General features: G+C 38.2%; 1 protein-coding gene across 2 annotated transcripts in view; it reads left to right on the top strand.

The window, feature by feature from the left end:
• Positions 1 to 5,920, top strand: part of LOC125233929 — a 213,761-nt gene extending 207,841 nt beyond the window's left edge. The window contains exons 6-7 of one of the 2 annotated variants that reach the window (XM_048140101.1): positions 3,965 to 4,101; positions 5,672 to 5,920. In XM_048140101.1, the coding sequence (XP_047996058.1) occupies positions 3,965 to 4,101; positions 5,672 to 5,859 (325 nt within the window). In that variant the 3' untranslated portion in view covers positions 5,860 to 5,920. Of the gene's footprint in view, positions 1 to 3,964; positions 4,102 to 5,668 lie in introns of both variants that reach the window. The other variant, XM_048140100.1, reaches the window with a different exon arrangement.
• Positions 5,921 to 12,707: the final 6,787 nt, after the last annotated feature.

Here is a 12,707-nt window from a genome sequence, read left to right as displayed (position 1 = left end):
CACTCCCTTCGGTCGTGTAATCTAAATAAATAAATAAATATTGGAGGACACCTTACACAGATCAACCTAGCCCCAAATTAAGCAAAGCTCGAAGCCCAGCAGCGGTCTTGGGTTCGAATCCCGGTAAGGGCATTTTTTTGTGTGACAAACGCAGATAATTTGTTCCTGAGTCATGGATGTTTTCTATGTATATAAATAGGTACGTATTTATCTATATAAGTATGTATATCGTCGCCTAGCACCCATAGTACAAGCTTTATTTATTTATTTAAACTTTATTGCACAATTGGAAAAAAAATACAAATGGCGGACTGCCTTAAGGCATTCTCTACCAGTCAACCATAGGGCCAAACAGAAATTCGCGAATGTGAGTGCAGTGAGAAAAATAAATTTAGAAAGCATGACACCTATTGACAAGTAAAGCTTTGCTTAGGGGCTAGGTTGATCTGTTTAAGGTGTCCCCCAATATTTATTTATTATTTATTTATTTACATTACACGACCAAAGGGAGTGTTTTAAATTGACATGCGTTACGAATTCTCTCTTCACGTGTGTACCTGTACCTATTGCTGATTTTCTCCCTAATTACAATATGCAATGGGCAATATGCTGAGGTCAAACCATTTCGTGGCACCTTCTCGTTTTTGTTTGTTCCTTTTTGTAATATTTTTCTCTTTTGTGTGTGTGCGAATAAAATGATTTCTATTCTATTCTATTAAATAAGTCTCTCGTCTTTCATTTGAAACTAGCTACCCAAAAACCATTAAGAAAATAAGAAAAACCCCGCACTGCGGAATTCCTTCAACAACGTTACTCCCTTTAGATTTCTCGGTCCATTTAATGTACCTACCTCAATGTAGCCTCGAATATTTCTCGGTCTATTTAATGTACCAAATATTAAATACCCCTCAAAAGTGGACACTATGATTAAATTTTCTTTATTTAGATTGCATCTCCGTCTTTGGGTCATAGTCATAGGTTTATATAAGTGTGCCAAATTTCAAGTTAATCGGTTCAGTAGTTTCGGAGAAAATCGGCGGTGACAGACGGACAGACGGGCCAAATTTTTCAAAGTTGTTCACCCCACTACTTGTAACATGGGTATTTTTTTACGCGATTCATACTCAGAATCGTGAGGTCTTTCGATCCTGATAGGAGAAAAAAAATGTCCCAAGTTTTTCATACATTTTTCAAACGTTCCATTCCGTTACCGCTATACAAAATGTATGAAAAAATGTAACGGAATGGGGAAAGAACCTTGGGAGACTTTTTTTCTCCTATTAGGATTAAAAGTGCTCGCGATTCTGAGTGGAAACCAGATAAAAATTTCCAAATCCAAAAAAAGTGGGGGGACAACTTTGAAAAAAATGACCCAGACAGACGGACGAGTGATCCTAGTATAAGGGTTCCGTTTTTCCTTTTTGAGGTACGGAACCCTAAAAATATTGTTCATAATCTGGTCCACAAAGGGCTGGCTGGTGGCCAATCTATCTCCTGCACTATCGCTTTAACCGGGGTTTATAGAGCGCAATGGAGATTTCCGTGATATACGATTGTATGATGTACTATGAATAGTACGAGGGTTGCTCCGAAAGTTGTTAGCTGCTCAGGCTTTACTCATGGGATTTGAATAAATGTTAATTCTGTGGGATATTTCAATATAGATCCAAATAAAATATATCCAAAAAAACGAGACTAATACGAATATTTTTTTTATCGAATTTATTATGCAAATAGTTGTATAACATGCTTGGATACCCCCGGAATTAATCAACTGTGTCTTTCTACTATTTTACATGCATGAATTACTAGACGTTGGGATTATTTGTAAACATATGATATTTATGGTTTTAGGACATGACTCATTTGTCACCCACCACTAAGTCACTATTATATTATTTATATTACGTAATCAAGCTTAATTATACTTAAATAAACAGCAAACATTCTCAATTAGTACCATCTATAAATACAATAACTCCTCCAATGAAAAAATAATGTTAAATCACAGTAAGAAGGAATCTAAAGAATAGATCATAAATGTTCGCTTTGGTTAGGTATCGACGCGTTCTAATTAAACAAATACGAAAAATAGACAAATCTCTTTCTAAACCCAAATCTACATCACCTTAGTCAATAATGAATCCCTCAAAACAGTATAAACAAAAAACAAATCGCATGAATACAACCGGAGCAGCTAAAAACTTTCGGAACAGCCCTCGTAACTAGCGGATGAGAAAACACATGAAATGATTGCATGTAAGAATAAAAGAAGAGATGGTGGGGCAATATTAGATGTCAAAACTGTCATTACAGAGGGGACAACTTTTTTTTCGTTACTATCAAACATATTTCATAAAGATACACATTTAAAAGAATATTCTTCCTCTTTCCTGATTTTTCTTCAATATTAAATATGTAGTTTCATTAAGCAGACATTTCTGCTTATTAATTATTATTTTTTTACATATAAGTACAAAATCAAACGCTTATATCGCCCAAATAAAATATCCGTATATCAAAATAATTATATTTAATTTTATTTGAAAAAGAAAACTTTTTTGTTAAACTGTGAACGAATATCATGAAATTCTTTAAGCATTAAAATAACTTGCTTGTTACACAAAGACATGTTAAATCTGAAATAGAAGCTTGTCTAGACATGTATTTACGAAAAACTAGCCTTTTTTATCTTCTAAAACAACGACTAGAAAAGCTGCGGTTCCTTTGAAACACTCTCTTTGAGAAATAAGTCCCAAATATTTTCCGAATAAAACATATTTATTTGTGTTTGACACTTCCCATAATGCGCTACATGAATGGCAGTTCAATCGTGCAGAAGATATGCCTGCCACTTTCGTTGATTAAATTCTTGCTCTGTTTTACTGGCAACGGGTTTTGTCTTGGGTCTTTTTTGAAGCCTCGTGAGTTTATGGCGTTGTGGAATAGGTACCTGATATCGTAAATATTAACGGAAAATTTTAATTGTTGGTTCATGCTTGGAAGTAGTAACCAATTAGGAGTGTTGATCAATGATAACATATTATTGGAAAACGTAAAAATCTCATGGTAGAAGCTCTTCGTGAACAACGGAGAACCTAGCTACCGTGACATCACAACCGCTTGCGGACCGCCGCGCCTTATGGCACACAAATTTAATATCAATCACGATAATGTTGAACTCCTCAATCGAAGTCGATATTTCGAAATGTATTGTGCCTCTATATGCTCCATCACTCAATATCCGGCGTCCTCCATGCCACAGTATAAAACCAGTAATAATTCTTTTAACAAATTTTGCGCCGCGCGGTTTGTCCTTGAGTAGCGCTCGCACGCAGCGAGGTGCAGAGAGTACATGAGGGAAAGTACGCGCCACGTGGCACTGCCAAGGTCGCGAGCCAAACAACGATCGCAAGAAATCACTACTGGGTCGTCCTTATTACTGTGTCCATGCTATCAGTCGTTATTATCCACTTGTCGGCTGATTCGTCTGCACATAATTATACATGAAATAAAAGGCACGGTTCAATTTTGCATAGTGACTTTTGAGGTCATAGTAAACAACTTTTATTATGAGAACAATGCTGAAATGCGACAAAAATTGGCTGTTCCATAGAAAAGAACGGCATCATGACAGCCGAAATGTATGAAACAGTTTTTTTTTGCGATTTCAGCTTTGGTCCCATAGTAAAAGTTGTTCGTTATAACATTTACAACCTCAAAAGTCACTATGCAAAATTTTAACCGTCATTTTTATGCAAAGTTTTAACAGTCCTTTTTATTTCACCCTGTACATAAACTCTGTCAAACGAGTCTCTCAGTAAATAAGAACAAAGAAAACTATAGGCATCCTTTTCTCTAGCACCCTAAATAAAAGAATGCATATAGTTTTCTTTCTTCTTATTTACTGACAGACTTGTTTGACAGAGTATAGTAAAACCTAATTAAATGTTTTTCTCCGCAGTGTGAAAACGGAGCAGGTCCCCGGCGGTGCGGACAGCCTGCTTCGCCTCGCGCGAGTCAACAGCAGCGACGCAGGCAACTACACTTGTGCAGTGCGCGGCGCGCGCCCGCACACGGTGTCGGTGCACGTTCTCAATGGTACACGCACTCTTTATACCTATAACACTTTAAGTTCTCGCGCTTTGTACACATATTTAAAGTCACATACAGGTCGAACGCGATTAATTAACATTATTTTACTTTTTTCCCCAACGTTTCGGCCAGGTTGCACTGGCCGTGGTCGCGGAAGACTGACGTCCCAGCAAAGTGTCACCGGAGATGTAAACACCACAAAACTACCCGATATTAATTTATATAAATGTTCGGGGTAGACAAATAAATATAATCTACCCGCTTTTAGTTAATGTTTATTTCCCACCGCACGACACACAGCACTCACAATATCCGCACCCGAAGATAGATCTTTTGGTTTGAACATTTGAATCACTGGTCCCCATGTTGGCGATAATCTATAGCCGTCTTCCCTGTTAAAGTTTTTAGGATATTTTTTAATTTCGACCGCCTACCTCACGATCCGGGGATCACATTTATATAAATTAATATCGGGTAGTTTTGTGGTGTTTACATCTCCGGTGATATTTTTCTGGGAGCTCACTCTTTATACCTGCTTGATACAGTTACAGCCTCACTTTCACAACCTTAGACAGCAAACTACACCTGTGCAGTGTGAAGCGCACGATTACACTGTGGCCGATGTGTTCGTGCACGTTGTCAACGGTACATATTCTCTACACCAGGTGCCGTAGCCAAATGGCATTTCTGCGACGCGAAACGAAAACGAAACGCGCGCCAATATGCAAGAGCGATAGAGATAGATATCTACGAGCGTTTCGTTTCGTGAGCGTTTGTGCTATTATACGGCTACGTACCCTGGGCTCTCAGTCCATTAAAACGTATCCCATATGCTGGTAACATACCGTAGTTAACACCTCATTAAATTCAAAACTTCGCTCGCACATAACTTCCACGTTAAAATTACCGTTTAATGTGAAAATTTGAATTCATTAATGTATTAACCCAAGCGAACTCGTTATAACTTGTTGAATAGTGTAGTTTCAATGGTGCGGGATATTTGAATATTAGGAAATTAAATTATGGTAACAAACCCGGGACATATCAGGTAATTAAATACTGCCCTGTTTGAATTTTAAAATTCGTCAAATTAGCTCTAAATACGATTAGGCTTATATTGACCGGGATATAGACCGTGATTACCTTTTTGATTTTTATTGATTTCCCGATATTTCGACGCAGTTGCATGCATCATGATCACGGGAAACTGAAGACGGGTGGATGTCAAAGTTGCGTAGACAGCGCGCGATCTACCCTCATTCGCACGAGTCGGCTCGGCTGCGTTCACTCTCAGCGTTACCACTGGTCGCGTTTACACTCAGACAGATTACGGCGGGCGGGTGATCTAGTGGTAATGACGTTAGCCGCGTAAGCTGAAGACCCGGGTTCGATTCCCGGCTCGGCCACCAGTGGGCCTTGTCGTTTTTTCTTTCGTGTATGATATCTATTTCGATTTATAATTACTCTTTTTTGCCAGAATGTTCTATTGATTTATTGCTCAGTTAGTTTAGACGTCCCTTTTCCATTTATAATTTACCGTTTCCAATTTCTAGCACAATTCCCCTTGTTTCAGAAGAAAGCCTAGCCGAGCTCCACGCCGGTTCTGCCCACCACCCGCTCTCAACAGCAACAATAACGGTATCGCTAATAACGTTAACCGTTATAACGTACGACGTAACGTTATCGCCCGCGCTGCTCATCGCGTCCCTAGTCTACGCTACAAAAGACGTGTTGAAAGACAATGTTATGGTTCTACCCACGTGATAATTAAATATGTATATAAATTAAGAGGTTATTGAATAAATATAATTAACGGTTACGGGGAATAAAATTTCATTATAACTATTTGTTGTTTTATTTTAGTGTAATAGTTCTCTAATAGGAATGATATGTGGGATAAGGCTGGCAGGCTTACTTTTTTTTTATATACCACGTCGGTGGCAAACAGGTATACGACCCGCCTGATGGAAAGCGGTCACCGTAACCTATGGACGCCTGCAACTCAAGGGGTGTCACGTGCGCGTTGCCGACCCATTAGAAACTTGTACACTCCTTTTTTGAAGAACCCCATACTGAAGTTCATCGGGAATACCTCGACAGGTACTTATAGGTACTTTAGGACAAGTCAGACTGATAACCAGTCATCGTAACTTTTCCAGCAATTTCGGTACAGCATGGTAGGAATAAAGGACATTCATGTGTTTTTCCAGGTAGATTATCAGTTAATCTAATTAACTATTACAGATGGCTTCGGACAAATTTAATATAAATAATCCGTTAACGCGACAATGCTGCGCCAAAATTACTGAAAAAGTAATGATGTCTACTGACAACAGTGAATAGGTAAGACTTATATTGACCGGGATCATAAATTAAATATAACAAGATCATACCATCCCATACATTAAAATGCGACCGCCTACGAAGGCGCTTACACTCCACCACACATAGATGGCGTCACAAAAAATGCCTTGTTGCCACCGATTATTTGTAGATTGGCATTAAGTGTCAATTCCGAGCCGTAAATCTATGTCAAAAGTGACAATGCCATCTACAAGTATAATCGAAAGCTACAAGACATTTTTTGTGTGGCGCCATCTATGTGTGGTGGAGTGTAAGCGCGGTCTTAGGCGGTCGCATTTTAATGTATGGTATGATCTTGTTATATTTAATTTATGCCGGGATTTAGACCGTGATTACCTTTTTGATTTTTATTAAGGTCCCGATATTTTCGACGCAGTTACAGTAGTTGAGTTTACCGTGATCATGTTGCATGCAACTGCGTTGAAATATTGGGACTTCAATAAAACTCAAAAAAGTAATCACGGTCTATATCCCGGTCAATATAAGTCTAACGTGGGTTCATCTTTATTCTTTACTTGTCCTATCATTTAAACAAACACTGCTGGAAAACATTCTCTCACACTTTTACCTTGAATTACACAATAATCATCACTTAAAATTTTATTATTATACTTAAAGAAATCCACAAAATATTGAAATCGATCAAAAAACCACTGAAAAATATCATTTATTTATTTACAAATTATCGTTAATACATCATTTTATCGACATTTCCAATCACTAGTAATTGTCTTTGGGGTAATTAACTCAGGGTTAGTGGGCTGTCATCTGTCAAATTCCATTTTTTTTTGTATGAATAGGTAGACGTTTGACCACGATCACACCTGATGGTAAGTGATGATGCGGTCTACGGTGGAGCACGCTTACCTATGAGATACCTATTTACTCTTGCTTTAAAGAGACCTGGATTGTACTCATGTGGGAACACAGACTCAGGCAGGGCATTCCACTCCTTGGCGGTTCGCAAAATAAATGTTGAAGCGAAACGCTTAGTGCGTATTTTTGGAATACTAACCGTGAAGCGATACCGCATTGCCGATTGTCTGGTGGTCCTAAGGTGAAATGGGGATAAAATGGATGGTTAACCCACGGCTGCAAGTGTCGCTGCATGATATAATTTGTCCCTTAAGAGGGCTTTCGTGTTAAAAATAGTGAAATCGCAACCGAGCGCTCGATCATACCGTGTGTGGTATCAAATTAAAGGGCTTTGCGAGTAGTTTATAAATATATATCACATTATAGGACTTTTTCTACTTGGTCTAACAAAATATGAGAAAATGTCCAAAAGTGGTAATAATTGTACCGGAGAATGCTCGTTTTCAAAAAATTGGCAAAAATCAATAATAGCAATTTATAATCACTAAGGCATAACAGCAATTTAAGTAAACGTTGCAGATTAATTTAGTACAAAACTTACTTCTATGTGATGTAGATTTTCAAAGAAATTGTCACTTAATTTTAGGTAATTTCTGAAAAAATTGAATTCGCCTTAGGCTAGTTTACTCTTTTTCAAAAACTTAAAATAAAAATCTAGTCTGAAATGATTGTGGTACAGGATATACGAATTATAAATTTACCCGTTTTAATATTCAAAATTGTCCAAATTTTACAAATAAGATCGACTGATTCAGCTCTATACGTGCGTTTTTCTAAACGTGCATTAGAGAAAAATTCATAATTAATTTAGTGAGTTAGTTTTCAAAAATCCAGTCTTATAAAAATCGAGATAATAAGATGCTCTAACTGGAACTTGAATTAAATAAATCTATTGGATGACGGAAAGTGTAGTATTTCACCGACTAAAACTATCAATTTTACATTCTTTTGACGTTTTTTTTGAAAGCAGCCTTAAGAAGAGCAGGCACATTGATGTGCCACCATCATGCTCTTCTTGATCCGACTGTCATAATGAGAGATGATGGCAAGAGGCCTTGTGTTGTGTCCCTTGGAGTGTGGGACTAATTTTACTGTGGTATGCTACCAGGTACATACACACTGAAACCGTCCCACTCCCAATGTACTATAGGCAATGTAAAATCTGGCGCACCGACAGAGTGTGCCGGAATTTTTAAATTGTGGCGTAGGCGAGAGGCTGGCAACCTGTCACTGCAATGTCACAGTTTCGTTTTCTTTCAACCCCTTATTTGCCAAGAGTGGCACTGAAGCTTTAGTAGTTTCATGTGTTCTGCCTACCTCTTTATGGGATACAGGCGTGATTGTATGTATGATTGTAATTATGTATGTAAAAACCGCGAAGCGCCCGGTAACTGGTGGTTTTAGTTCTCATTCTCCATTTATAATAAATATAAGAGATGAATGGAAGTGATTGGGATAAGGGTAAGAAAGTGATGGCTCTGTATCTATAGGTACCTTTCATATTTGTGCATTTCAAAATTTTAGAGCGAGTTTTTCTAACTTCATTGGGAATTAAAGCTATTATTAAACTCAGCGCATCACGAATATTACCTTATTCAGAGCGCAGCGGAATGAAACACCACAAGATCACAGCAAGACTCAACTAAGCACAAACAGCGTTCTAAATAACAAATGAAGCTAGCTCAACTCTATTATAACTGAAGAACTTGCTCTGTACTAATAATGTTCAACGTACTATCACGAGTACTATGTTGATACTCAAATCCGTTGTTCCATACAAAGGTCTTCATGTTTAAATAACTTTAAGGTTTATCTTATCAGGCCTAGCCATTCGGCTACGGGGCCAGGCATTTCTCCGACGCCAAACGAAAGCGATACGCCGCTGGCTCTGTCGCGCCAATACGCAAGCGCGATAGAGATAGATATCTACTAGCGCTTCGTTTCGTGAGCGTTTCGTGAGCGATTGTGCCATTCGGCTAGCCACCCAGGTGCCGTAGCCGAATGGCATTCATGCGAGGCGAAACGAAACCGAAACGCCGCGAAAGGTAGTCTGGCTCTGTTGCGCCAATACGCAAGAGCGGTAGAGATGGATATCTACGAACGTTTCGTTTTGTGAGCGTTTCGTGAGCGTTTCTGCCATTCGGCTAAGTACCCTGTTCTTATGATTTTTGTACCTTGTCGCTTTAAATCGTTCGACAATTTCGTATGACATTTCAAACAAGACGTTAATGTGACAAGATACAGAAATCATCACATATTTATGCCGGTGACTATACCTATCTATGGTAAAGTCATTGTACCAAATATATTGTAGGTACTTTAGTAATATAATAGTAAATATTTCATATTATTGCTTATCTGTATTACTGTTTAAGATAGGTTCTTTAGATTTATCAAATGTTAACATGATTATAGAGGTACCTCTAGTATCATTGCGTTAGAAACAAGAACAATCGATTTTAAATATATTCAAACATAAGCTTTATGATTTCATTCTTATGATTCAAATTGCAAAAGAAATGACGTACTTGTAAACAATAATAGCACTCGTAACAGGTAAGTATTTTCCAACGAGGAAAAGTATGATATGTTTGATCTATGGCTTGGGAATCGTTCGAAGCAGTTACAAAGTATTCTGATAAGAATAGTTGACCTATATAAGAGTATCCGAGTGCCCCTTTACTTGAATTCTAAAGTATTGTGTTACTTTTCATTATTACGAGCTTTTATTTTAACTTGCCTTGTTAGTAGTAGGTATGTTAGCGTGCGTCAAAACGTAGAAGCTAAATTTGACCCACTTCCCGGTTTCCGATTGAGCTGAAATTTTGCACACATATGTAAATCACGTGACAATGCGATATTATGGTATCATGGAGCTGATCTGATGATGGAAGAGAAAGGTGGTCATAGGAACTCTGTCAAGAAACGTCGTATCCCCATCGAGTAAGGGGTTTTTTTTTTAGTATGAATAGGTAGACGTTTGACCACGATCACACCTGATGGTAAGTGATGATGCGGTCTACGGTGAATCACGCTTACCTATTTTTACCTATACCACGGTTTTTAGAAACGTCTCGGAGCAATAGACGACTGTTGAAAGAAAGGTACAGTACGATATAAGCTTGTGCCAAAAATGAATGTTTTGCAAAAAACATATACTTTATTATATTCAGTTAATCTTATTGGTTTTGAGGAGGCTTCACTGCTGTTACCAATAGGCCTAGCACGTGATTGTAATGGCGCGAGAGTATGCGAGACAGGTCACACGTCTTTTTATAATTATATTAATGACTTAAGGATGGGTAGTCTTTTACCACACTCGCCTTGTATAGCCTTTTATTTTTGTAATTTATTATATTTTCTTCGTATAACTTCGTTTCACATTAAAATCAATGCCATTTTGCTGTAGAAACTTTTCACTAACACATGGTAGTTGATTAGGTTAAGTCTGTACACTTTCATTGTTTTATGTAGTAAACATTGGACTTAATGGTATATTCAATAACATTATAGTATAATTTGTTTTCGTCTTCTGCACTGTGTTCGTCTATTTGTACTAGAGTTAGCTACATTGGCAATAATATGTATATAAAATAATTGTATACACATACTGTGCGACGTGGGCTGATGACATAACAGTAACATGACGTATGACGTCTTAGCGACAGACAAGATGGCGCTCGCCGCTGTGTTTAGTTATAAACATTGCGCTGCGATCACTATGTCACGGGTCCGCGTCGTACAGCTGCGTTCGTGACCAACAAAATGGTCCCGACGGAAGACCAGCGCTGACCCTTGGGTTAGCATTTTATGCTGAGTCGGGACCATTTCGTGGTAACTTATATGTTTAATTTCTTTTATTTGCTGTTTCTGTTTTCTTACTTGTGTATTTTGTAGTTATCACGAATAAATAATTGATTGATTGATTGATTGATTGATAGTCTATGTCGCGGCCATCATGTACTAGGCCTACAGAAGTCGACAAAAATATTTTTTTATCGTTCATGTGAGTCAATCAGCCCTCCCTAGAAAACAAATGAATGCACTGCTGTTTATTTATCTGTCAAATAGTTGATGTATCAACATAAAATGTAACCATGGTGACAAGGCACCATGTTGCATGGAAATTTATTAGTTCCAATTTACTTTATTTCCAATATTTACAAGTGAATAGGGTCGTATAATATACAGTCAACCAATTGGAACCATAGGCCACTCTACAACCGTGTCAAAATGACAAGCAGTAAGAGTTTTCTTATAATCTGATTTATAACGTCACTATGACATAAGTAGTTCTAGAGTTGTGGCCTAGGGTTCCAATTGGTTGACTTTACCTACATAATTATCTGAGGTGCAAAAGCATTGCCTTATTCTATCTCTAGGCTCAATTTCTCGACATCGAGATCACTAATCATAATTAATATTGCATGTATGGACTGAGATTGGTAGACTTCCAAATGGCCTGATACTCGTATTTACGGACTAAATTAGGTAATTAGATCCGATAAGTCTAAGCCAAGCCATAATCATAGTGCTTATACCGCCAAATTAATGCTAGTTGGTCGGTAAAGCGTCGCTTTAGAACTTAATGAGAAGTGTCCAATTTTATTTATCTTTGCAGTCCGCATCGCAAAAGTTGAGTAAATCTTATACCTTTAAACAAGCAATTCTTGTATATTTATTTATTCATATATATATATTATATATACCGACGATCTCTTAAAACGCTCTAACGATTTCGCTGAAATTTGTTATGTGGGGGTTTTCGGGGGTGAAAAAACGATCTAGCTTAGCTTTAGATCTCTAAAAACGCGAATTTTCGAGTTTTCATGCGTTTTTCTGTCACTTTAGTTAACGCAAAATATGGTCCGGCTGAGAGCTCAGTCGTAAAAGGTCGGTCTAATGCCGTGTCTTGCGTGGGCGACGGTCGCGCGACCGTCGCCGTCGCGTGTCATACTTCCATATCGATAAGGTTTGATTTCGTATGCGTCGCATCGCTGTCGCGCGACCATCGCGTGACTGTCGCCCACGCAAGCCACGGCGTAATGTTCGCCGGCACATCGCGGGTGTCAGGGTTTCGAATCCCAGCCAGAAATAACGAGTTTTTTTTTATCTAAAGACGTGATATAATAAAATAGAACCAATATAATCACGCCTGTATCCCATAAAGGGGTAGGCAGAGCACATGAACTACTAAGTTTCAGTGCCACTCTTGGCAAAAAGGGGTTGAAAGAAATCCAAATTGTGACATTGCAGTGACAGGTTGCCAGCCTCGCGCCTACGCCACAATTTAACCCATAATATATCCCACAGTCGCCCAGATATTTCTTATAAAACAGCATTGTTTTGTAGAGCAGCCGGCAGTGAGTGTC

The sequence above is a fragment of the Leguminivora glycinivorella genome, chromosome 15, assembly GCF_023078275.1.
Source record: "Leguminivora glycinivorella isolate SPB_JAAS2020 chromosome 15, LegGlyc_1.1, whole genome shotgun sequence".
Taxonomy (NCBI): Eukaryota; Metazoa; Arthropoda; class Insecta; order Lepidoptera; family Tortricidae; genus Leguminivora; species Leguminivora glycinivorella.
The sequence above is the reverse complement of the archived record's forward strand: the minus strand, read 5'-3'. Positions and strand labels throughout refer to the sequence as shown.